At 42.2% G+C, this 24,851-nt stretch overlaps 1 protein-coding gene and 1 long non-coding RNA gene across 3 annotated transcripts in view; one reads left to right on the forward strand and one right to left on the reverse strand.

Annotated features, from left to right (window-relative positions):
- tmtc2b (transmembrane O-mannosyltransferase targeting cadherins 2b) overlaps nt 1-21,685 on the reverse strand; it is a 109,065-nt gene extending 87,380 nt beyond the window's left edge. For both annotated transcript variants that reach the window (XM_078949063.1, XM_023956084.2), the window contains exon 1: nt 21,249-21,685. In XM_078949063.1, the coding sequence (XP_078805189.1) occupies nt 21,249-21,331 (83 nt within the window). In that variant the 5' untranslated portion in view covers nt 21,332-21,685. The remainder of the gene's footprint in view (nt 1-21,248) is intronic.
- On the forward strand, nt 1,723-20,877 carry LOC144992499 (uncharacterized). The gene is made up of 3 exons (XR_013656489.1): nt 1,723-1,802; nt 19,973-20,134; nt 20,259-20,877. It is a non-coding gene; the product is annotated as an uncharacterized LOC144992499 (long non-coding RNA).
- Nucleotides 21,686-24,851: the final 3,166 nt, after the last annotated feature.

Genomic DNA, 24,851 nt, shown 5'->3' on the forward strand with positions numbered 1-24,851 from the left:
GCCCATGTGCATCTTTCCTCGTACGCGCTGGGATCTGGCTAAAAACTGTACGGCTGGATAGCTCCAATATTGCCCACCATTTTTGCTGCACCAGTAGCAGGAGAGTGTGTAAACAGAGAACTCTCAGTGACAGAGAGGAAAAGGAGGGCAGGGTCTGTGAAAAATACAACTCCAAAGTGAATTTCTAATGAACTCCTGCAGCTCTGAAGAAACAGTGTCCTGGAAAACGGCACAGCTTTTTAGATTTTGGCTTCGAGGCACAGACTCATCCTGGAAGGGGCTGTTCCTCACGTTGTGATGTCACACCCTCTCGTTTTTGTGGATTGGGGTTGTTTATTGCACGGATTTAACATTAAAATACACAAAAAAGTTGATTTTGCATGACATAGGCCCAGGGAAAATAGATAAAAGTATGATTGAAGTGGGACTCCAATTCCTTAAACTCTCCTTACTTTTACTCATTATTGATGTAGAATTTAATCAAACATTTTAACACATTTTTGGCCAAGAAAATGACACAAGTTGTTTTATTTTGGCTAAAACCAACATAGTCAGGGATAAGATTTTTACTTTTTAGTTCCACATCATGGGGAAATTAAATTGTAGCAACAAAAGGATATATACTAAACTGAAAACTATTTATATTTTCATGTATATCTCCCTCTATCCAATATTGTAAAATGCTTATATTACTTGTAAATATATTTGGAATTAAATCAAAGTGGGAAAATTGTTACAATGCATCAGCAAATGCAACAAAATCCAGTTCCAATGCTTTTGGGAGCAAGATATTTTTCAGTCCCCATCAATAAAAGCTACGGTTGGGTTTTACAAAGTACTAGTTAGTGTTACCTCTATTGGTTACTCCATTTGTTACCCTCCTGCTCCTGTACCATTGCTGCAACACTGTATGAGCCTGTGACCAATTATGAAATGTGTTCTGCTGAGGCTGAGCTCCTATTGCACATGTTTTTACCATTCCCGTGTTAACATGCAGAAAACACCACTCCCTTGGTGAGCAGTTCCTCAAAGACTTAAGCTAACACCCTGGTTCTTAGCAACAATGCAAAGCAGCCAAAGCCGCTGACACTGAGATCATGAGTCTGTGCTAATTCTGGTCTCTGAAGCTCACCACAGAGCAGATAATCAATACCACCAGCCCTGTCAGTTCAACAAAGGACTCTGACCACACAGCTGTAATTTGTACACATCTGCTGGGAGCACAGACAAAACAACGTTCTCATTTGTCATTTTATCCACTCATAATTTATCCCCCAAAGTTCCCGTCGAAGCCAAGACTCCCATTGTAGCTTAAATATAGCGGTGGGTGCTAGTAAACCGCAGCAAAAAGTAGGAAAATAACTTAAGGCAACTGGAACGAAGGTCCCTGGCGGCATTGTGCCTGTCATGGCAGCTTACCAGCACACAGTGCATTCCTGGAGCTCGGCAGATATAAAAAATTCAAGTCATGCAAAGTGGGTTAAAAATGTCACACAGAGCAGACGTTTCATTGAACTCCGGAGCTCACGCCAAACGTCTGCCTTCTACGCCGAAAGAAATGCTGTTTTACCACTTTGTGGAATCAAATTGATGCTGTGAAAAACAGAAAATAGTGATCCGGGGATGCAACCATGTGGCTCAGCACAGTACACTGTGTGAAGGAGATGTGAGGGAAGACATACCCGCTGAACGTCCACGTTCTTTTTGTTCTCTAAATCTCAAGAATCTCCCAGAGGACGGCAAATTATAGATCTTCACCAAGACGTCCTCGGCGGCAGCAGCAGCAGCAGCAGCAGCAGCATGTGAGGTGAACTCAGAGGCTTTATAAGGTGCAAAGTGAACTTTATTGCCGTCGAACCTTCAGCTGCTTTTCCCCGAGCGGCAGCCACCCACCGCCTCCTCCAAAACCAAAGAAAATACTTGCATTTGGATTTTTACTATTTGAAAAGTGCTCCAACAATTGACCTTTAAGACCTTTTGCAGTTGGAAATTGCTGACTTGGAAGGCGACGCGTAAAATGCTGCTTATGGTTGAAACAGCTGGTTTGAAGAAAGAGGCAGATTGCAAAAGAAGAAAAAAAACAACAAGTTTGTATTTGCCTTAAGGCCGTGTCAAACAGCCATTGTGTAAATTTTGTGCGTTTTCTACGTATGAAATTTCGGCCTTTCGTGACATGCCTAATTCATAGATGTGTTTTGCGTTCGTCAATGTGTGCAGACGTCTGTCGCGGGTTTTGGGCTAACAGGTCTTTACATGAATTCGGTTTTGAGCTGTTCAAAATTTTTGTTGGTTGAGTATTAGGCAGTATATTTTACGTAGTTTATGTGCAGTTATTACGTAAACCCAATGCAATTTTGCGTAATTCTACCGAGATGCATCCGCAAATTGGTGGCTTTCCACTGACTTTTCATGCATGTACCATGGATGCATGTCTCATGTTAAAATTACATAATTTAATCACAAATCGCTACCAAATTGACTAACAGCGCAATAATCACCCACGGTTCATGTTCTACCCTGATTTATGTGTTCTTTACGTGGTTTATTCTTACTTTTTTGTGGTTTTAACGTGGTTCATTAGTGATACATTTAAAAACATCAAAAGCCCTTTTTCCACGTATATTCACATTTGACCAATTTTCATCCGGCCTTCAGTGTCCTTTGCTTTTATTATTTATGTTAAAGCAACAAATTATTTAGACCTTCCCCCAAGTGGGTGGTAGCACATCTGACAAACAGCATCCTCTTCACACACCACTGAGCATTGATTTTTCAGCCTTTGTCCCAAAGTCGTACTCATACGGAGCAGAACTTGCTGATAAGACTAATAGCAAACTTGTTGATAGAAATCCATATTACATTATACTATCTTCGTACCACTTCTAATCATTGTCAATTACAGGTAATTATGTTCAGCCTGCAGAGTAAAGAAACCATGCGGCCAGCCACATGGTCAGTACAAACAAATGTCTGGTCCGTTTTTCAGGCTGCCATTCAAAGAGTGGCGCAGTGATTGGCTGATAAAAGGGAAATGACAACAAAAAACTGCAGCTTTATTTATTTTTCCGTGCCTGGTAACCTGCATTTATCAAGGGACTTTGTTCTTCACCTCATTTGTGGAAAGAGCTAATTCCAATTTGCCCCCACATTACAAAAGAGTCCAAATGAGATCCACTTGTCTTTCTTCTGTAAAAAAAACTTTTCTGCATTATTGCTATTATTATTATAGTAAAACAAAATATTTTAAAAAAGGATGAATGGTCTATTAAATGGTTACGGACAGTTTCAAAAGATATGTTGTTGGATAGAACCATTTTGACTAAACTTCTACATTTTTAAATGTTCTCACTTTTAAATGCAATTTAATTTTTTTATTTTCATCTCCACTTACAATATTTTAACCCTTCTAACACCAGAAATGTCGCCACTGGCCCCTAAATAACACACCCTCATCGACCTCCCGTAACTCTTTAAATGCTTATGGTTGGTTCAAAATGGCATAATCATTAATAAAAGACCCATTAAGATCAAAAGATTATCAGAATGGAACTTTAATACCTGAAACTCTACTCACTTATGCTCTTTATTGATGTAAAATTGAATCAAAAATGTAATATTTTTATTTTAACATAAAGTTTTGAGTAGTTCATCGTAGTTTGCCTCTTAAATGATTAAGGCGGTGCTTGGAGCCAGCGGCTCCACAATAGCAGAGTTTTTCAGCCTTGCAGAAGAAGTCATTCATCAAATGTGAGGTTAAAGGTTTAAAGGCGTACTGGTTCATAAAAAAAACCCGCAGGATAAATAAACTACCAGGTTTAAAAAGGGATTCATTACAAGGGAATTCAATTGAACTTTCTCTCGAGGCGTGTTCTAGATGGAGAAAAAAAAAAACCAGGCTTCGCTGCTTTAATCCTGCTCTTCCTCATTATTCTTCAAAATGAAATCACTATGACTGCCATAAACTGAAGCAGGCAACTAATCCTAACCTAAAACTTTTCCATAACCGCAGGAATGAAAAGCTACTGATGGAAGCAGTTGGGGTTAAAAAAATGGTGGTTTCCAGATGAAACATATTCATCTGTGCAGTTCTTCTCCGGTGGAGGGCTTTTAACCTATTTTACTACTCGAACCTAAGTGGGGATTTGGGCTGAGCCAAGTGCTTCCTTCTTGAAATAGCCTAGATCTGCACAACAGGTGCATTTTTTTATTCAAACAAATTAAGGTTTAAGATGGTTTAAGGATGAGAGCTACTAAAGCACAGAGGCAGAGCCGCCAGGAAGGGATTATGTTTGAGCAAACTGGTGTTTTGTTAGAGACTGCTCCAAGATTACACACAAAGTCAAACTAGACAAGGCTGTTGTAAAGACACTAACTGGGCCAATAACAAAGCAGGACTAAAGCAGCACAGCAAACCCAGACCTCACAGACACCGGGAAACCTGCTCTTCTCTCCGGATTTCCCTGTTTACCTCGATTTTAATTTGACATAGAAATTCCACGCCATTATTTTGGATTTGCACCCAATCCATGTCATAGGTTTATGTTTACTGCTTTTTGAAACACCAAAACCAAATCCTGTTTGATCCTAATAAAACGGACTCAATGAAGCACTAAAGAGAAGGCGATGCACGACGGAGGCAAATGATGACGGGGTAGAAATAAAAAAATGGCCACAGAAGGTTGGCAGAAAAACAGAGTCATAGATCAGCCAAAGAGAGCCGCTCCTCACACACACACACCCTTAAATCTGCAGTGTTGAAGCTTTATTAGCCTGACAAGGTGAAAGCTTTCAACTGCCCCACATCTATCTTCATGATTTCGTCAAATGGCACTGAGTGGTTTGATGTTGAATTTACGACACACCGCCATGGACTCGCCTCGGGTTGGTGGCACCTGCCCCTTATTTCTTCAATTTGTTCAGAGCATCATAACTATCAACGCGTAAAACTCAGCACATTTCTTCCACCTTAACATTCATATTGGGTTGTCGGGGCCCGTGGAGGGTCATAGAGAGAAGAGCAGCGCACCTCACAGGGAGTGTCTTAAAGGCTTGTCTTACAGTTCCCTTAAGGCTCGTACGGCCACCTCAAGGGACCGTCTGAAAATAAAACGTACCATTGTTGTGCATGTGGTAAATGTATCACGAAGTAATCATAAGGCAAATGTATGTTACACACTTGTGAGAGTGAGGCTGTGCTCCTTAAGGCCATTTCACACAGCCACTACATAAACTTTGCATAATTTCCACACATGAAATTTCGGATCTTCTGTGATACATGCATGATATATGTAATTCATAAGTGTTTCTGGCGTTTGTCATTCGTTTGCGAAATGTATAAGCAAATTTGTGTTTTTCCAGGACCGTCTAACGGACTTTTCACACATGTACCACCAACGTATAACTTTTATATTGTGTATAGGGGGCACATTTCACTTTACGTAATTGATGCACAAATTACTAATGAATTGCATAAAAACATGGCAATAACCTTTGAGTGGTTTATTCATACTTCTTCTTGGGTTTTAACGTAGTTCATCAGTAATACAACATGTGTAACATGTACATAAGAGCTGTGTGACACGGCCTTTATTGAAGCACATGTGCCCGTGATACACAAGTGCCTGTAGGATGCCTGAAGGATGTCCACACAAACTACACTCTGTCTGTCTAATTTCTTTATGTCTAACAGTCAGGCTGTACACACAGGCCGGGCAAGGGACACGACACAGTTTTTGCCGAGGTTAAAACAAGGGAAAATCTGTACGACACCCACTTCCTCCTTATGTGTTGTATAAGCGTTCACTAGGACCTGTCGCCTTAGTAAAAAATGTGGACGAACATTTTCTCTCAACAGCCCATTTTTCTCCCGCAGACAGCCCGTATCTACCCCTAAGGGGCAGTTTTGACTAAGGCAGTGGATTGACTAATGATGAAACATTTCATTCAATTTTATTTCTACAGCCCAAAGTCACAACAACAGTCGTCTCGATGGGCTTCGTACCGATTATGGTTATGACATGTTACAACATGTCATAACCATAATCGGTACGTTTGGATGAATGGACAACAATTTAATTAAACAGCTTCAAAGCATTAGAGTGTGTAGAATAAAAGACAAAGCTTAAAGGCCTGTTTCCTAAAGAGCTTCAACCCAACAAACAATAAGATCAGTCCTAAAGATGATTATGTGATTATGGCACAGGATGGCATATGTGCTTTCCAGCACCATAATCACTCCCGCTGTGTCTCCTAAACCCCAGATGCATAACTCATGAGTGGATAAAAACACCAGCAATCTACCAAGGAAGGCCTTCATAATCACCATGTCAAAGTCACATCATCTAACTCTATTTAAGATATTGATTATTGAATGGCAGAGAGCCTTCCTCCGTTTTGCTGTGGAAGAAGGAGCAGAGCTTAATCACAGCTTTCCGAAGGATAATTGTAATTGCACAGCAAGAAAGCCAAGTTTGCAATTTAGTGTAAAACACAAAGTGCCCATGAAAACAGGCCAATTAGACCAAAAAAAGCAGAGGCGGGCCGAACTGGGAATCATGGATAATTCTGGTCTGAGTGTCAAAAAAGTCCCCTTTAGCTTCTTTAATAACAGTTAATCTGAAATGAAAGTTAAACTTACAGAAAAGGAGAGACTCTTTCACAATGTGATTCATGCTACGTCAAAATGCGACAAAAAAGGACGTGTATTTCTGTACAAAAAGCAGTAACAAGTCTGTACTTACAAGAGACTGCAAAGCTGCAATTACTAACAATTAAAGCCTTTTACAACTCAAAGCCACTTTGACAAAGTTTCTTGCTTTTTAAAGTACTTTGTAGTGTGAGGCCAATGATTATTTCACCCACACAACCCATTGAAACCAGTCTATAAAACTTTTTTTCTTCATTTTGAAATGCCCCGAATTATCTGTTGTCAAGCTGCAAATTAAAAGCTCGTTGCTCAAGCAGAAAAAATGCCAGCGTGTCTCCTGCCAGCTAATCTGTTCCCGGTGACAGCCAGCATCCATCATCCATCCTTATGATTTACGGCCAAACTTCTCCAACAGCCGGCAAAAGATCCTCTGCAATCTTCTGCTCAGATCTGCTCTCAAACTGTTGACTGCATGCATGAGAGATCACAACAACAACAACAACAAAAAGGGTTTCAAATGGGAGCATCTCTGATTGCTTTGTAATTTTGGGGAGACAACTGCAGCCAAGGAATATATTTCATATCTGATTTTATTTTATTTTTTAGCTTCCATGTTCCCTTAACCTTTGAGCGTTAAAGTCTATCCTAATTAATGTCTTGATTTTTTTTGAAGGAACCATTAAAATGTCACCTAGATTTTTTTAGAACCCATTTCAAGAAAAGTAGAAGCTACAAATTCAGATGTCAACTTGAGCCTCATCCGACTTTTATGGTCAGATGCAAATAAGAACTGTCACTAAAACTGGTATTTTCTGAATACAATAATAAACAGGAATCCACCATTTGAACAAATGTATTAGCAGCACCCTCATAACATGAGACAGCCAGCTGCTGAATATTCTGCATTATTATTTTGGTCTGTGGGTACAACTGTCGCAATAAATCCAAATTTGGAGCAAAGACTCCTGGTTTTTTGTCTGTTAGATGCAGATTTCTTTTATTTTGAAGTCCAAGTCTTCTTCTGTTTCCTCTCTGACTCTTTTCTGCACAAATGAGCTTTCAAATTTGCTTGTGTTTTGCTAACTTTGCTAGCTTGGAGGTTCCGATTTTTAGATCATAGAAGCCGCGTAAAGACGTCGAGAATGAATCAGATGTGGGGGAGAGAATTCAGGAGTTTTTCCAAAATTAAACTTCCTTCATAATCAGATAAAAACAAAACAGAAAAAAATAATATGTTGTGATTTTTTTTTTCTCTCTGAGGTCCGGTACCAACTAATCCACCGGTACCGGTCTGCAGTCCAACGTTTGGGAACGACTGCTGTAAAATAAAATAATTGCTTCCTAACAGTTTCAGGACAAAATAATAAGTGACCGATGTAATCGCGCCCGACCATCTGTGGGCTCCCAAAGAGACTATTCCTTTAAATGAAAAAAGATTGCACAAAAAGAAAATCTACATTTCTCAATGAGCTGCTAATCATAATGTTGGCTCCTGATGAGAATGAAAATAGGAGCTTGAGGACATGCTGTTTAGGCGGGGGCACAGCAATCAAGCTCTATTCTCTCCGATGAACAGAGTCTGGACTCCAGGGATCAAACCTGCCGTCTGAGGCCCGCCTGCTTCGCTGAAGCTGTAATATGGGAGAGTCACCAGCCCCATCAATCAAGTGGAGTGATGGCCGTGCTGCATTAGCAAACGCTTCAGAGTAGAACCGAAGAAGCGGCTGAGGGCTAGGAGGCTGCTGCACAAGTCACTTAATATCATGTTTAGCGTTGCTGTGTAATTTCTTTGACATGAGAAGGAAATCTGCCAGCAGCACACGATGATTTAAGGCCCTCCAACACTAAATCAACTCGCCTTAAGAAGCGTCGCACAGTGACTGTCCTCAGAGATGGAAGATAATGGAGCTAGTTCCCAAAATCAAATGTGGCTGGGAGTCCGAGAAAGTTGAAAGGTTACCACTCTCTGCCTGAAATGAGGATGTCAAGAGTTTGAGTGACAGTTTGTTTGAACAAACAGGTCTGGGGGGTCAGGGTCTTCATCTGAGATCCAAGCAGCTGCAGATTTAAAAACAAAGTCTGCTCGCCCCCCCCCGAGGACGGTTTCCTACATTTCTCCTACGATAACGCTGATTAATGCAGCATTTGATGTTTTAGTGATGTTTTAGGCACTAAACAAATTGAAATGTGAGGTCTACCAAAGAAGGGTGCGTTCAGAATAGCCTCTTGGGGGATCCTGGAGGGTTGACGCTCTTTACATGTGATTGGGTAACAGTGTTTGAAAAGAGCAAAGAAGCTTTTAAAGACAAAATATGGCCAAAAATAAACCCAGAAAAATGGTAATGTATGGCAGGTCCGTAGTCCTGCCATACCGTATTTGTATATTTAAATTACATTTGTATTTTTATGCTGAATATCATTTAAAAAAATGTATTTCTAAGGCCTATTATTTGTTGACCCAAATTTCAGCACTTCGTCCAGGTCGTCAAATCTCAGCAGTCAAAGGTATTTTCTCCCAGTGACCCCTCCTCACACACCAAAAATAAACCCCAAAATTGAGTGGATCCACCTCCAGATAAAGACAAAGGCCTCACTCTACCAAAAAGTCAAGCTTGAGTTCATTATGTTAAAGGTCAAGGATGGGGAGAAGAAACATTTCTGCCACAGATACGGATGAAAGTCGCCCTCCAGTCAAAATAAACCGCCAAAATCAAGCCTGTAAACAACGGCGATCCCATCAATCCGTCGCTGGTTTGATCTCATTGGCGATGACAGAGAGAGTGAAGCGGCGTGAATAGGAGCGCTGGCTCCAAGCGTGAAACACAATACAAAGCAAGCTGTTTTCCATCTGGAGATGTCAGAGTCATCCGCTTCACCAAACCATGACAAGCAGCAATGACGGCAGTCACTTTGCACCACAGTTAATTGGGATTGGGAATGTCAGTCACAACTCCAAACACCAAAATCCGTTTCCTTCAATCTGGACTCAATCTTACAGTAAATTGCTCGTTTAAAATGTGAGTCCACAGACAACGATTTGGAGAAAAACGACTTTTTCCAGCAGCAGAGTATGAAAGTCTGCTTTTGCTCGTTCATATCTCACACAACATTTAGTTAAAAGCCCTCCAAAGGCTGGGCCTGCAGCTCTGGATTAGATTTAGCTCCAACGCTACCACCACAGCATTTTTACAAAAGAACACTTTTTATTTTTTTAAATTAAATTAAAGTTTGTGTGAAGCTGGTCCAGACTGGTAGTCTGCTTGCAAAAAACCTGCGGTGTCACAGAGGGTGAAAAACTGTGGGCTGCCGTGCTTGGTTCTCATTTTGAAGAGTGCCTGAACCACACTCTGCATTCCCAGGGCGCAGCGGCATCATTTTAGAGTCAGCCTGTGAAAAGACCGTTGGGGGGGGGGGGGGGGGGGTGGACTCCTGCACGGCTTTTTGTTCTGACTTGCCGTCTGATGTAAAATTGCACAAAGATGGCCGATATCCCATTACGATTCAGTTAAACAACGATTGGATCCATGATTTAATTTGTGGTTGGTGATACGGTTCATGGTCGATGTTGGTTCGTTTTCAACAATTCGATTCACTGACCTGAAATCGATCCAGGACATCTTTAGCCAACGTGACACAGAGATAAATACCTGGGTAGTGACCAGCGCAGGTCAAGTGTAAATTAGAAGTGTGTGTAAACAACTGTTGTGTTTCAGAGTAAAAATAATTAAATAAAAAAAAAAGAGCATTTGAACGTATTGTGTAGTTGCATATCTTTGTAACTGTGATTGTGTTGTTTTTATTTCCCAAGTTGAGTTTTGACAGCGCTGTGAGAAATTCCATGTCAAAGCCCCGACGAACATTTTGCGCAGATGAAAATTAGCCATACATGAATATATGTGGAAAAGTGAGAAAGGTTGTGGTCTTTACGTGAAAGTTTTACAGATGTATCACAAATAAACCACGCTAAAACCACGGAAGAAGTACAAATAAACCACGCAAAGAACACATGAGAAGTACAAATAAAACACGCAAAGAACACGTAAATCAATGAACATGACTGGTGTAATTATTGCCCCGTTCATATCCATTAGTGATTCGTGCGGCGATTATGTTATTTGAAAATGATATCTGCGCTGTCTACGTGATGTAAGGGTTAATGGCCGACGAAGTGTGCGTTATTACTTTTTAATGCACGCCGTGGAAGCCTGAACCGTCCAACGTGAAGTGCACACTTCGAAGGCCATTAACCCGCTTATACCGCATCACGCCGCAGTCAAGATTTGGCGATATATATATGCTGATCTTTCCGATGGGTTGAATAAAGCATCAGTTCAGAGAGAAAGTTCACCTCCTACCGCTTGTTTTTGTCCAGATGATGAAGCTAAAGGTTGTTTTATAGAAGCAGTCGCAGTGATACAAAACATTTAAGCTAGGTGACCGGAACTTCTTTTTTCACCGTGCAGTTATCAGGTTTTAACGCACACCCAGCAGCCAATCAGAATCGAGTATTCACCCGGCCCATGGTATAAATAAAAGTTATGCGTTGGTGATACATGCATGAAAAGTCCATTAGACATAAGTAGAACGGTCGTGGAAAGCCATTTGCGTATGTATCTAGCAAAAACCCTAAACCTAACCCCAACTATTCCTGAGGGACCTTTTGGGTTGAGCCTAAGGAGAGTTTTTATTCCATAGCGAGTGGAGCAAGGGAAGAAGTTTCACAATACATATTTAAATTTCCAACAACTTCAACGCGGCTGAAAGTCGCTTTTGGCCACAAGTGCTCATGTAGTGAACGAAGAAACACCGTTTGTATACACTTCTGTTAGTTTTGGCGTGTTCAAGCAGATGACTGATGTCCAGTCTTGATTTCTTTAATTGCTTTGACTTAAACAAGATGTTCCCACCAACACTACCAAGGTTTTCTAAACAGCAAACTGAGCCAGCGCATTCAGGGCCCAGTCTAGTTTCTGTGAGCTCACCAGCTGTGAATCCTCTGACCTCCTTCCTCTAAAACACAGCCAGAGCTTTGAGGAGGACTTCCAAACCTAATGAGTTTATGCAACTGCTTCTGACCAGCTTGGCCCTCGACGCAGAAGGTTTTCCCTTGAAAAGGTGAACACTGAGGTCCTGCTTCTTTGTCCCCCATAAACAACGGGGCAACACAACAAGGGATTAATTCCCCTCTATTTGGTGACAAATGGCCTCCTTTACTAAGTCCAGAAAGAACAGAGGGACCACACAACCCCTCTGTCTTACAATAGACAAAGACGCTGTTCTGAACGGGCCAACTTGTGTCATAGCCTTACTAAAATGGACCGGGGTTCCGAGTGGTGGGAATGATGTTGCAGAGACAGAAAGGGGCAGTGAAAAAGGCTGTCCTGCAATGAGGCCTCGCCGATGCGGTGCGGGACAGTTTGGGTCTGGTTTGTGGCAGCTCGAGTTCTCTGCTTACATGTCGTGCTCCCTTTTATTCACAGTGTGGATAATCCCATTAATATGAAGAGGGCCAAGAGCCTGAGAGTGGCCACAGCTTAAGAGCCATCAGCTGGCATTAGCTGTGGAAATCCAAACCCTTGTCTGGATCCATTAACAACTTAGTCCATACAGAGTCAAATCACTGGAAACTGGTGGGATTAAAATGACAACCTATAGTCAGAAAATAACATTAAACAGTTCAAACTTTATATGTTACATCTATAGCTACGATTTCATGATACATTTGCGCAAAACTATCAAAATTCTATGTGAAAAAAAAAACAATTTTGCAATCGCACTGTTAAATCAAAGTAATGCGGATGAACAAACCAAAACACAAACCAAAGTCATTCAGAAACATGTCTGCGGATGCGAACACTTTGATTGACAGCAGATCCTTTCACATTTCTGCCACGGCTCTAGCGCTCATCATCATCATCAATCAAAGGACATGTCTTCTTCAGGCCGTGGCGCAGCGAGCTCCTTACACGTGGGAGGGGCTACAGATGAAGCCATTTTGGAACATAGTGGTTGATGATTTTACAGAGGAGCTGAAGATCCAATGATCCCACATGACACGCTGGATTTTGGGTGATCTGTGTGATGCTGTGAGACCTCTTTTGACGCCCGCTGTGCGGCGCCTGAGGCAGCCAGTTCCTACCTAGAAGCGCTTCACTATTCAGTTGTTGGTCACGACACTCGCTTAATTAGAAAATGCGTTTCCATTGCAGTTTTGGTAAATATGTCAATTTCAAAAACCAACTTCTCCTCCAAGCGCAAAAACGTTTTTTCTGATAAATGCGAGTTTTTTCAAAATTGTCGTGATTCCATTAGATTTATTATCGCAAATCCAATTAGAGCAATTTGATAGTCGATGGAAACACGGCTTATGATTACTAGTAAAAAAACAAAACAGTTTTTAAGTTTTGCTTTTGTTCCAGCTCAGTGTATTCTTTGGCAACGATGGCGCCTTTCTCCCATAACTGAATAGTTGCGTTGAATGGCTGCCACACAAACCTGACTCTGTGAAAGGAGGCTTTCAACAATATTCCCATGTAAGGCATATAACATAACTGCAGGCTTTTTTTTGCAGTACAGCAAATGTGCTCATGTCCTCCCATAACCACATGATGAATTAAGCGAGATAATCTCTTGTTTAATTAAACAGCTAGGCAAGCAGCGATGGGGGCGAAGGTTAACATCATCTGCAATGAAGGGAAGTCAATCCCTAATGCCTCAATCCAGCAGCAGGCAGCTAACGCGACAGCTACATATGGCCCGTTTCTCATCCTGCCGCATACCAGTCGAGTGATTACAAAGCATCAGACCCTGATTAATGCCGCTCTACCACAGCTCGCCCAGGCCTTTCCTTGACAGCAGCAAGAGCTTAAAAATAATAAAAATAGGTTGGCACAGTGACTGCTCCTGATCAGCTTTCAACCCCACAGCTGAAGCGACGGCAGCAGGAGTAAGTCATCTCTGGAGCTCACTGTTTATATTTTACATAACCCCACTACTGCCCATCAGGTGCCCCAGGTTTTTCTAGGACCTGTGCTTGTTTCACCAAAGTCTAGACACCATCTGGACGTGAGGGCGTCCTGCAGCGCAGCAGGACAATGTTCTCCCCGGGAAATGTCTCCAAGGATTTCTCCGATTAGCCAGAAAAACTGAAGTATTAGCTCAGCATTTGTAATCTGCAGTTGTTTGGTTTCCCAGTTATTTGTTGCCGTGACGACAGATTAGCTCCACAGTCGACATGTTAATGAGGATGATGGATCTGCGTTGGGGTTTCAGAGGCTTTAGAAAGTTAGGGACCGGACAAATAGTTAGGATTTATCATCATATGTGCAAAATGTTCCACAAATGACCACGTTTGTTTTAAAGAATACAAATGACACCGAAGAAAATACCAGCAGACCATCACAACACAGAAAATCAGAAGCCATGGGTGTCCTCAAGATCAATCTGTATTAAAATACGGAGATTAAAGTAAAAATCGTATTCTTTATAAATCTCAGGAAACATTTTCATTTAGTTAAAGTGAGCATGGTATTTGAAAAGCACCAAAATAAAACTCCAATAATGTGAAATCTGATCAACAGCATAACAGAAAGACAAATATAGCACAAGAGGTGGTATTTCTAGAAATCTGCAATATTTTTTAAAATACCTGACAGAATTTGAACAAATATTGTTTTTAAATTTAAGAGAAAACAGGCTGCCCGGGTATAAATGTAAAACTAGTTGAAATATATTATGAAATGATTGAACAACACAATCTGTAAAAAAAAAAAGAGGATTGGATTCAGATAAAGCAGATTAAATATAATGAAGAAAAGCATGATCATGGCTAGCGATGTCGTTTTACAGAAGAGCAGCATCAGAGTAAATCAGCTGATGCTGATAAATAAGACTCAGATAAGTATCACTCAGCGAGGATGGAGCGCTCTAGTTTTGGGTTTTCAGTCATGCTGTTGTCCCCCCATGTCAGTCACACCAGGGTCAGGTTGCCAATCGTGCACAGCTGTCCTGATTTCTGTTAATGATCCTCCGTGTATTTGAGTCTCTGGTTTTCAGGTCGTCGGCTTGACCGCCTGTTTGGGTGTCCATGGTTTCTGTCATGTTTAAGTTTACTTAACAAATGTTTAAGTTTGTGCACCAAGCCTGGAGTCCTGTATGCTGGTTCCTACACCACCAGGTCCTGACACGCAATACAAACGCTTATTATAATGTCTGCTTTTTGAAAGATAAAAAAGCAAGAAAAATGTCAAACAAAGCTTAAAATATGTTAATTATTGATGCTGAAGTTTAAAAATGGTATAAAATCAAACTCTGGGTAAAAAAACTGATACATTAAGTTGAAAAGGAAAAAAATATTTAAAAAATCTGACATTATTTGCCAATAAGTGGGAAGGATTTTAAATTGGATCAAATGTTTTTACTATGTAGAGCACTTAAATTACACAAGTATGTGTGTAAGTACTTGTGAGTATTTTATAAATAACGTTGATCTGATTTATGGCGTAAAAAATCAGGTGTATTTCAGGTTAAAAGTCACTTTACCTTGATGTTGTTTCTGCATGGTGTCATAAATAGCACAATAAAGATAAGAAAACAAAAGAAATCATAAATCAATCAAACTATCTACACTTTTCATGAACTGACGAAGCCTAACACTTATATAGCTATCAATAAAAAAACACATTAGTAAAGGTTAAAGTAGGTTAAAGTCCGCAGTAATGTGCGTCCTCGCTGCCTTCAGGAACTGGAAAAGACCTCGTCTGAAGTCGGGGCCACCAGGACTGTCCTGGGGGGTCCAGACAGGACAAATGCATGTCTGTTGGGGAACAAATGTAATAATAAAGAATATGTGGTTTACATTAATTGTTTTTTTTTTAATGGAAATTTTGGTTTTAATCAAATAAAAATTTTGTTTAAAAAACAGTTTTGAACAATAGAGTTTTTGCCTTTTTTAACATTTAGATAAAATAAAATGAAAAGAAAAGCTTGGTTTTAATGGGGTCACAGTGAAATTTTTCTGTGTATTCTGTAATATTTTCTGAATGCAATAAACCAAGAGACAAAATGAGAACAAATCTGACAGCTACGTCCTGTAATATCTACAGGAGTTTGGAGACCCATTCCAGAACATGTTTGGACGCTTTCCTGCTGGGAAATGGATCAATAAAACACCTTCTCGGGTTTAATCTCTTCCCCACATTTTCCAAATATTCCGCTTATTTTAACTGTTTTTCCTTCTGCCTTCACCGCAGAGAACGCAACACCAAAGCCAACGTGGGTCGCACTAAACCTGTAAGAAAGTGAGAAAATAATGTAGCTGCATTAAGAGCTTGATGTCGGCTCACAGGAACACGTTTTATCTGGTCAGCTGTTTCCCATTAGCCTAAATATGAACTCCCTTCAGCCGCGACAACAGCCCCCGGTGCAATTCTTTGGAGTTTTGTTGGTGAGGGCAGAAACTCACAAACACATTAGAACCCCCCCTCATTAATGGTATTTTTAGAAACAAATGGATTTCTGCAGAGCAGCTTATCTTGCAATTGTGGTGGGACTAAAATAAGAATTTCTCCCCTCACTGGCTATCTGGTGGAAAATGAGAGCTTTGGGGGGGAAAAAAAGGGGGATCCAAACCGTCTGTGGTTAAAACTGATCCGTCTTTCCAGTCCAGCGAAGATTTAGGAAAGATAAGTCATTCCCCCCAAAAAAAACCTCAATTTAATTTCATCTTTTGGTTTGTTTGACTGAAGCAATGGAGCCAAAAAGACAAGATCATCCGAAATAGAAAACATTCAAAACGTTTCAGAATGGAGACTTGGAGATCAGAAACACTTTCATTTATTCAGAAAAAAGGAGCTAATAAGCATTTTTTTTCTTTCTTGCCTAAACTTTTACTCTGATTTTAGGGGATTCCGAAAATTGGTTCTCCTCTCGATGAGATTCAGAACAATTAAAAAAAAGTCTCCAAAAATATCTGCCTCACCCGAAGCAAAAAAATGGAAAAAAATAGATTTTTATTTCTTTTAAAATGCGCCCAGCCTCACAGGGGTTAGAATCAAAGTGTGGAAGAAGGATGACAGACAGACGATCACCTTCAATCTGAGTTTACAAATTTAGATTTCACTTCAAATGTTCACGTTTACATGTTCATAAATTTAATTTTTAACCAAGTCTGCTTCTCTGTCTCAAAGTAGATATTGTCGCACTTTAATCTCTTAGGAAAAGAATGAACAAAAACTACACCTGATAGAAAAAGGCCTCATTTCCATTGAGCGGTCCGGTCCAGACCAGTCTGGTGTTTGAAGCGTTTCCATTATAAAATGGACCCAATAAGCCCATTTCTGGGCCCCCATTGGAATGGAACGGTTAGGGCCGAGCTACTGTTGAAACCCATTTAAAAAAATAAAGGTTTTTTAATCATTTTTCTGAACAACATCTTTGTAAAATCTGCTTTTATCTGCGGATGAAAGAAAAAGTTTTAATAAACTTGCACAACGAATTGCTAATTCAGAATCATCCCAATTTCAGCATGTGCAGTATGAGTTTCGCAAAAGACGGCAATAAATAGTGACACATGCTAAAATGATCCGTTTGGTCACATGTGTCATTGGATGGACCCAATAGATGAGGGTCATTTGTCAGAACATTTTGACTTTTGTTAATATGAAACTGTTGCAGTAAAATAGAAATCATGCATTAGTTGGTTTATCTCTTGTCTCGGGTGTCGTATCATTGTCGCAATATGGATCAGTAGTTTGTGAGTTTTCCTCATATCCAGTTTTTAGAAAACTCAAATCCTGATTGTAAACCTTAAAACAAAAAAAACGCAACTGATGAAGCTGAAAATGATCATCAGAGTCCTGTTTTCTGTTTTAAAGTTTTGAAAAAGAAATGTCATTTTTTAGGGTAATTAATCATACTTATTCAATATAATCTATGGCTTTATTTTTTATTTCATTAATTTCTCTTTTAAAAGGAAAATGTCGTTTTTTTAGTGAAATTTGAGAAAATGAAATTTTTTGGGGATACAAAAATTACCAAAAATGTTTTCTTTTGTTCAGACATTTCCTTTCTAACATATCAAATTTTTAATGACAACAATGTGATAGTTGTTGTCATTATGATAGCCGACTATGAAAGTGTGTAGTTGGTCCCATCAGGAGGCCCAGTGTGACGGGTGCTGGACGTCTACAAGGCCTCACTTTTATGTTTCGGGGGGAGGGGGGTTGCTGAAGAAGAGATGATGAAGAAAAGGAGACGGCAGAGCAGACATCTCAGTAATTACAGGGTTCAGGCAAGGAAAGCCTGACTGAGGAGAAGGCCCAGATACTTGGAGTGGCGAGTTGCCGCCCTCAGGACAACCACAACCAAAAGCAGCCAGTCCTACAGGGAAAGCTGTGAGGTTCCACGTCACTGCATCCAAACACTCCAGAGAGTTTCAACTTCATCTCTTACTGGAGAAGATGAGTGGGGAAAAAAGACTCCCAATAGCAACCTGGAGTTTTGTTTTTCTTTTTTTTTCTGATCCTCCATCTAGGTGGTGTCCCTCACAGAAGCGGCTTCTTTTTCACTCCAAACTCCAAATAGAAATCCCTAAATCTGCTGATCATAAACAGATTCAAACTCCAGCCGTATACTTACACCTGTTTGGCCATAATAATCAAGCAGCAGTTGCACATCATTTCCTCCCTTTTCATGCCTTATAAACCCAGATCTGTTGGTGATTCCAAATCTGTTTTGCATGTAAAGACTCCTGCAGGTGTTTGAGAGATTTACAACAGATGTGGTAACGCTTCAACCTCACAGAAACACACAACCTGCCGCTCCGTCCTCCGTTAGATCAGGGCAGGTGGATTTGTTTCCTCCTACACGGCGCTGACCTTCAGTTTATCTGCTTTTGAGATAGCCAAACACCAAAAAGCAAGAGGACATTTAATCTGGTCATTTTGTTCTTGAACGAGATCCAAGCGGCGCGCTTTCAAAGGGGTCCTGTGGGAAATGCGCAGCTGTGTGCTCGACCAGAGGTGCACGACGGCCCCCGAAGCGGCTTCATCTGCAGGGCGTCATAAATCACATCAAGAGGAGCGGCGTCCTTCGCTTTGCCCCTGCACCCTTCACACATCCCCACACGGCCAGCAGCACAGCGGGCCAAAGGAATGAGACGGTGGAAGGGGGGGGTCCGCCACGTCCACGATGTGAAACAAAACTCTGAAGCAGCTCGGTTGTTGCCGTTTCTCACTCCTTACGCTGAACTGGAACGTCTGCGGCGTTCTTTGGATTTCTCTGGTGCGCTGCAGCGGGCGAGCTCACCGGCTCTGTCCTGCTGGAGGGCAGCAGAAAAACGAACCACAACACATTATTCCAATTCTCCAGCGTAGGTGTCAAAGTCGGGCATGTGGTAATGATGAGTGTTTCCAAAGGAAAGAGAGCGAGAAACCACCCCCCAGGGCTATTTGGCACCATGGAGTGGGTCACTCTTCTTGGCTGTCACTTGAACGAAGGGAGAGAACTGTAGGCTCCGAAAAATGTGCTGTTTATGCGATTCTGTACACCATAATCTGCTGATGTGCTGCACATTCAAGAGAAGAAAATGATGTATATTCTTTCCAAAACAATCACAAATTCTTTCTAACTGATGTCCTGAAAATGTGCAGTAAATGCTGTAAACATTTATTGGGGATCCTCTACCTTCCTTGAAGGCCCAAAGCGCTTTACAGTCACACACACATGAACGAACTGAAGGTACGACTGCTGCGTTGCGCCGGATTTCCATCTGCCGTCCGTCTCCGTTGCGTCGACGCGAAAAAACCCAAGACCGTAATCAGTCGGAATGTTTACATGGCCTCCGTCGTGTGACGTCCGTCCCTTCGCAATGCGAACTTTACACAGGAGTTTTCTATTTCTAGTCCGTCGACGCGTCGATTTTTGTGGCAAAAAGCCAGGGAAACGGCTCCGGGTTTCACAATAAAAAAGGCTGTTGTACTTTCAAAATAAAGCTTCAAACAGTTTTGGGACTCTGACTTTTCCCCACCACAGCTCTGCCAGCCCTGTGACCCCAAGAGGATTGTGTCTGTGTAAAAAGTTATAGTTTAAAGTGTTAAGTGTCAACTCAAACATTCTAAGCTCCTATTAACTTATCATTTTTAAGTAAGATAACTTAAAAAAAAACATTATGTAATCAGTTTCCACATAAATTTTGAATTCGCTGAACCTATTTGGGTTTACAGCTAGAGCTCCACACCGGTTTCTGCTCATCCCGTGTTTTTCAGCTCATTATCAACCATCACATTAGATCCTTCTCCAATCCAAGACCATTTCCCCTCATCACAGGGAAGCCGCAGCCGCCCGTCCTTGATCCCGCTCGTTCCACCAAGGAGAGGCCGAGGACGCCGGAGACTGCTGCTATCGCAAGCCAAAACACTCGGTGCTACAAGAAGATGACACGGATGACAGGCAGACGAAGCATGTCAGGGACAAAACCTGCTGCTGAAGGTAATCTTTACAAGAAAAAACGTCATCTAAAGCCAGTTAACATTCTGGCAAAGAGTAATCAGGGTTTGGCGGTCAGTCTCCAATTAAAACTTCCTGCAGCCTGCTCTCTGCCACTCCCTCCCAGGTTTATGGACACGGATCAGCAGGTTTTGTGCACAGAGGAGGCTGGATCACCTGACCTTAGCACAAAGTGCATGGAGGGCTGCGGACGGACAAGGAAAGACGGAGTCTTTCAGCACAAAATCCTCCTGCGAGTGTGCAGAAGAGGAGGAAGGGATTTTTTAGCTCAGAGGTGCAGGGAAAGGCGGCAGCGGCAGCGGCTGATGTGTGGGGTGCTAATGCAGCGTTTGTTCAGCGGAGCTGCACCCCTCTGGCTGGGATTTCATAGTTCCTCAACACCTGTTCTACATTCACAGGCTGCTCACACACAAAGCATGAATAAAAGATTAGAGGAAATGTGTTACAATCACGCCTCCATTAATAAGGAGGGCAAATGAATGACAACAGGAGGTTCATGTGGCAGAAAACTGCGGATGCTTGTGACCCAAATGGAGGAGAGGCTGGTGAATAAAGATCCTGAGGCTCTGACAGCCGTTCAGCCATCAAAATCAAAAGGCCAGCTATGAGTAATGCATTAGCCTGAGCAGCAGAGGCGGCTTAGGGGAGGTGGTGACAAGTCTGCCTATTTTTAGGGAAAAATGAATAATAAAAGCATTTGCTCAAACTTCCTGCTCCCTCCAAAACGTCTGAAGCTGACGTGAAGCAAAGAGATTCTCCAGAGATCAACTAGGAAGATGTTGGAGCCTTTTTGGCTCTGCCGCTGCATCAGTGCTGAAGTCTGAACAAAATGCTCTTTTCATTTTATGTCTAAAGTGGGTTTGACACTCATACTAACACGCGCGCGCGTGTCTGCCGGAGTTCAGAGTTTTGACAGAGAAGCGCAGGCAGAATCTGCGCTCCCCACTGGAATACACCATGCGACCCGCGCGGAGGCTGTGGACGGTCTCCACGTGGGGTGCTGATGCCACGAAAGGCAGCTCTGCAAAAAAATACAAACCCGCCAAAGTCCGTGCGTGACCCCCCCACCCCCACCGCAACACAGCCACGCAGGTACCTGTCATCGTAGCAGAAATCAGCATCCAGAGTGTTGACATAGAGGAGCAGAGCCACGGCGCCGCACAGCACTTCTGCAAACATCTCTGTCTGTCGCGCACAATCAAAAATAAAAAAACAATAAAACAAGGAAGAGGACAGAAAAACGCCGCTCTGTCTCGCTCCGTCTTCTTTGTCAGCGTGTGTCCGAAAACAAGTCCCTTCTGCGCCGCGTCATCCTCGCTGGCGTGCGCAAAGTGGATAATCCATGATCCGCGTGCGTCCTCTCTAACCCATGGCGGCTCTGCGCCGCGGAGCCTGGAACCGGACTGCGAGCTGCGATCCGCGGCACGGGGACAACATGCTGCCCGCCTCCCCGCCACAGACACGGATCGGCGCTCTGATGCTCAGCGCCGCTTCCGAGCGTCGTGATGAGACGCGCATCAGGCGCGCCAACCTGCCGGCGGCTGCATCCGGTCACCTCTTCAAAATAAAGCTCTGGGTCGTCATATTGTTGAACGGATACAAAAAAAAAGACAAAAAGATGCCGTTTCCCCACCCAGACACATGGAACATTTTCCTTTTAAGGACATGCATGCATAAAAAACATAAATTTAAATTAAGCACACGAAACTAAACCATCGAAAAAGACACCTACCAAAATATTGATCGAAATTACTGCAAGCAAATATTTTATACTTAGTGCCAAAAGCTCCAAAAATCTTTCAGAATGGTTTTAACTACATCATCTTTGAAATAGAACTCAAATTTCACTATATCAATTTCACCTCTACTTTGTTCTATTTTTAACTCCACACAGCTTTTGGCGTTTAAAATGAAAATAAAATGATTGACTTCCGCTTCTGCGCGGTGTCTATCTGCGCAATTTATGGTTCAAATTCAAACCAGCGCATGTGGCGAGGAAATCTGGCCAGCGCATGCGTAGTGATAGGCAGCGACTCAAGTATGTCAATTACACATTAATAAAACTGACAGTTATCAGGAGCAAAGACTTAGATAAAGTAAAGTGTATACTAAACGGGTTTTTAAAAGAAGAAAAATCAAAAGAAAAAATAGGATTTTTGGCAACTATGGGAAAAGTTTAGTTGTTTTTTAAAATAGTAATTAAACTTTTTTCATTTAAAATACTTAAAAAAAGCATTTTAGTTGCCCCGTAAAGATACCAACCCATTATTTCTGCAGTTATAAGTTAAGAGAAAAGAAGATAATATATTTGCTCCACTGTTACCACAAGAGGGCCCACAATCCACAATGTCCAGTGCTGTGAATAACAATCTTCTTATTTCCTGATTTTTTCCTGTTAAACATAAATAAACAGGGTTTTTTTTTTGTTGTTTTTTTCTTTAGGGCTGGCTTAGTTCGGACTCAAAACTTAGAAGAACTCAGCTTGATGTTCTTTTTTATCAGAATGCTTCCTTTCTCATCAGTATTCTTTTACATATCTGTGACCAGTTACTAACAGAGTTTTGGTTTGGAGAAATGATGAACATTTTGAATTTAGGGGAATGCTCTGATCAGAGGTTTTTTGAACGGAGGAAAACTTTCGAAAGGGAAAAGGCAGAAACAATAAAGAAAGGAGGAACTGTCGTAGATGTGCAGACAAAAGAAGCCAGAAGCCTGAGAGTCTAAAACACTCTATGTGACACAAAAAAAACTTTAATATAGAATATTTTTTCTCAGCAAAACACTGACGTAAATGGGTGAATTTTCTCATTTCACTCTTGATAGATGTCAAAGTTCAAAATATACAAGTTCAATGAAACAATTAAAAAATTAGTTTCAGTATTGAACAGTTTTATGAGCAAATTATGATTTCATTGGCAGTGGCTAGATCTAGCTTGGAGCTAGACTAGAATGGAGTAGTAAGGCGTCTCCTTCCCTCCACTAGCCTGGGTGTGCACCTCGGGCAAGTGCTAGTACACCCTTAGCCTCCCTCATCAGGGTAACGATAAATCTTTCAATCCCAGAAATGTCTGCATGGGATCCATCGATTTCTGGTCGGCATCATGTTTCTGTGGCATGTGCCACTGGGCGTATGAACCTCATCCTGAGGTCACCGGACAACATATTTCTCGCGCCTACGAGGAAGGTTTTAGAGCCAGAGGCTAGGACACGGACAGTCTGATATAAAACCTACGATCCGTGGACCTCGCTGTCACCGTCCCAGCTTGCTAGGCCACGACAGATGAACCACGGGTGTAAAGGGTGGGGCCAGAACCGCGCACACTGCACTTCACCTTAAAATCCCACTGCGCAGGCTCGAAGGACAAGTCCACGTCCATGTGCCACTTACTCCTCAAGTCCTGTAGCGATGGGAAACGGGCAAAAACGGCAGGTGGAAGATGCCACTGGCAGCCGCAGCTCCAATCCTGCATGCAGGCGGTTCAGGATATTGGTCGCTTGTTGCTGAAGCAAGGAGATGACGGCAACACTTGGCAACACCCTGAACGACCAAGCAGCCTTTTTTAGGGACGCACTGCTTGCTCCACATGGAGAGGGGCCTAGAAAAGGTGGCCTAAACAAAGCTCATCTCCTCCCATACCCTGTTGGCTAGCCGCGGTCAACGGGCATCTTCGAAGCGGTCGAACATCAAGGAAAAAAAGGTTCCCACCTACCTCAAAAGGTGTAAAAGGTTTAAAAGTGGCATGTTGGAACATCAGAACCATGCTGGACGCAGGCAGTCGTCCCGAACGTCGTTCTGCTCTCATTGCGCATGAGCTATCAAGACTCTCCATCGATATTGCAGCCCTTAGTGAAGTCCGATTCCCAGGGCAAGGTAGTCTTAGAGAGAATAGCGCAGGTTACACCCTCTTTTGGTCTTGCAGGCCGGAAACAGAGAGACGCCTTTCTGGAGTCGGTTTCTTTGTTAGAAACTCCATCGCCTCAAAGCTGGAAAACCTTCCAACTGGCCACTCTGACCGCATCATCTCCCTGCGCCTACCACTAAGAAACAAGTACCATGCAACCCTCTTCAGCATATATGCTCCAACTCTCCAAGCGGAAGCTGCAGAAAAGGAAAATTTCTATGCCAATCTCCGCAACCTCCTGCAAAGTGTCCCAGCAGACGACAAGGTTATTATCCTTGGCGACTTCAATGCCAGAGTTGGCCAAGATTCAGTAGCCTGGAAAGGTGCACTTGGCAAACACAGTGTTGGCAGCTGCAACGACAACGGGCGCCTGCTGCTGGAGCTTTGCACCGAGCACCAATTCACTATCTCAAATACCTTGTTTCAGCAAAAGGCCAGTCTGAAAACTACCTGGATGCATCCTCGGTCAAAACATTGGCACCTCATCGATTACATCATAGTGCGTCAGCGAGATACCAACACACCAGAGTGATGCCCACCGCAGAGTGCCACACAGACCACCGCCTTGTGCGCTGCAAACTCAATCTCCACTTCAAGCCGAAACCCAAGAAAGGTGGAGCGCTAAAGAAGAAATTGAACATCAGCGGCTTACAGTCAGCTGAAACCAAGGCAAAATTCCAAGCAAGTCTACAGTCCAGGCTTGAAGACACCAGCCGCCCAAGTGATCCCTCCCCTGTACCACTCTGGGAGCAACTCAAATCTGTTATCCTGCAGACCTCTGAGCAAGTACTTGGATT

The sequence above is a fragment of the Oryzias latipes genome, chromosome 6 (genome assembly GCF_053564925.1).
Source record: "Oryzias latipes strain Hd-rR chromosome 6, Olatipes_Hd-rR_3.1".
NCBI lineage: Eukaryota > Metazoa > Chordata > Actinopteri > Beloniformes > Adrianichthyidae > Oryzias > Oryzias latipes.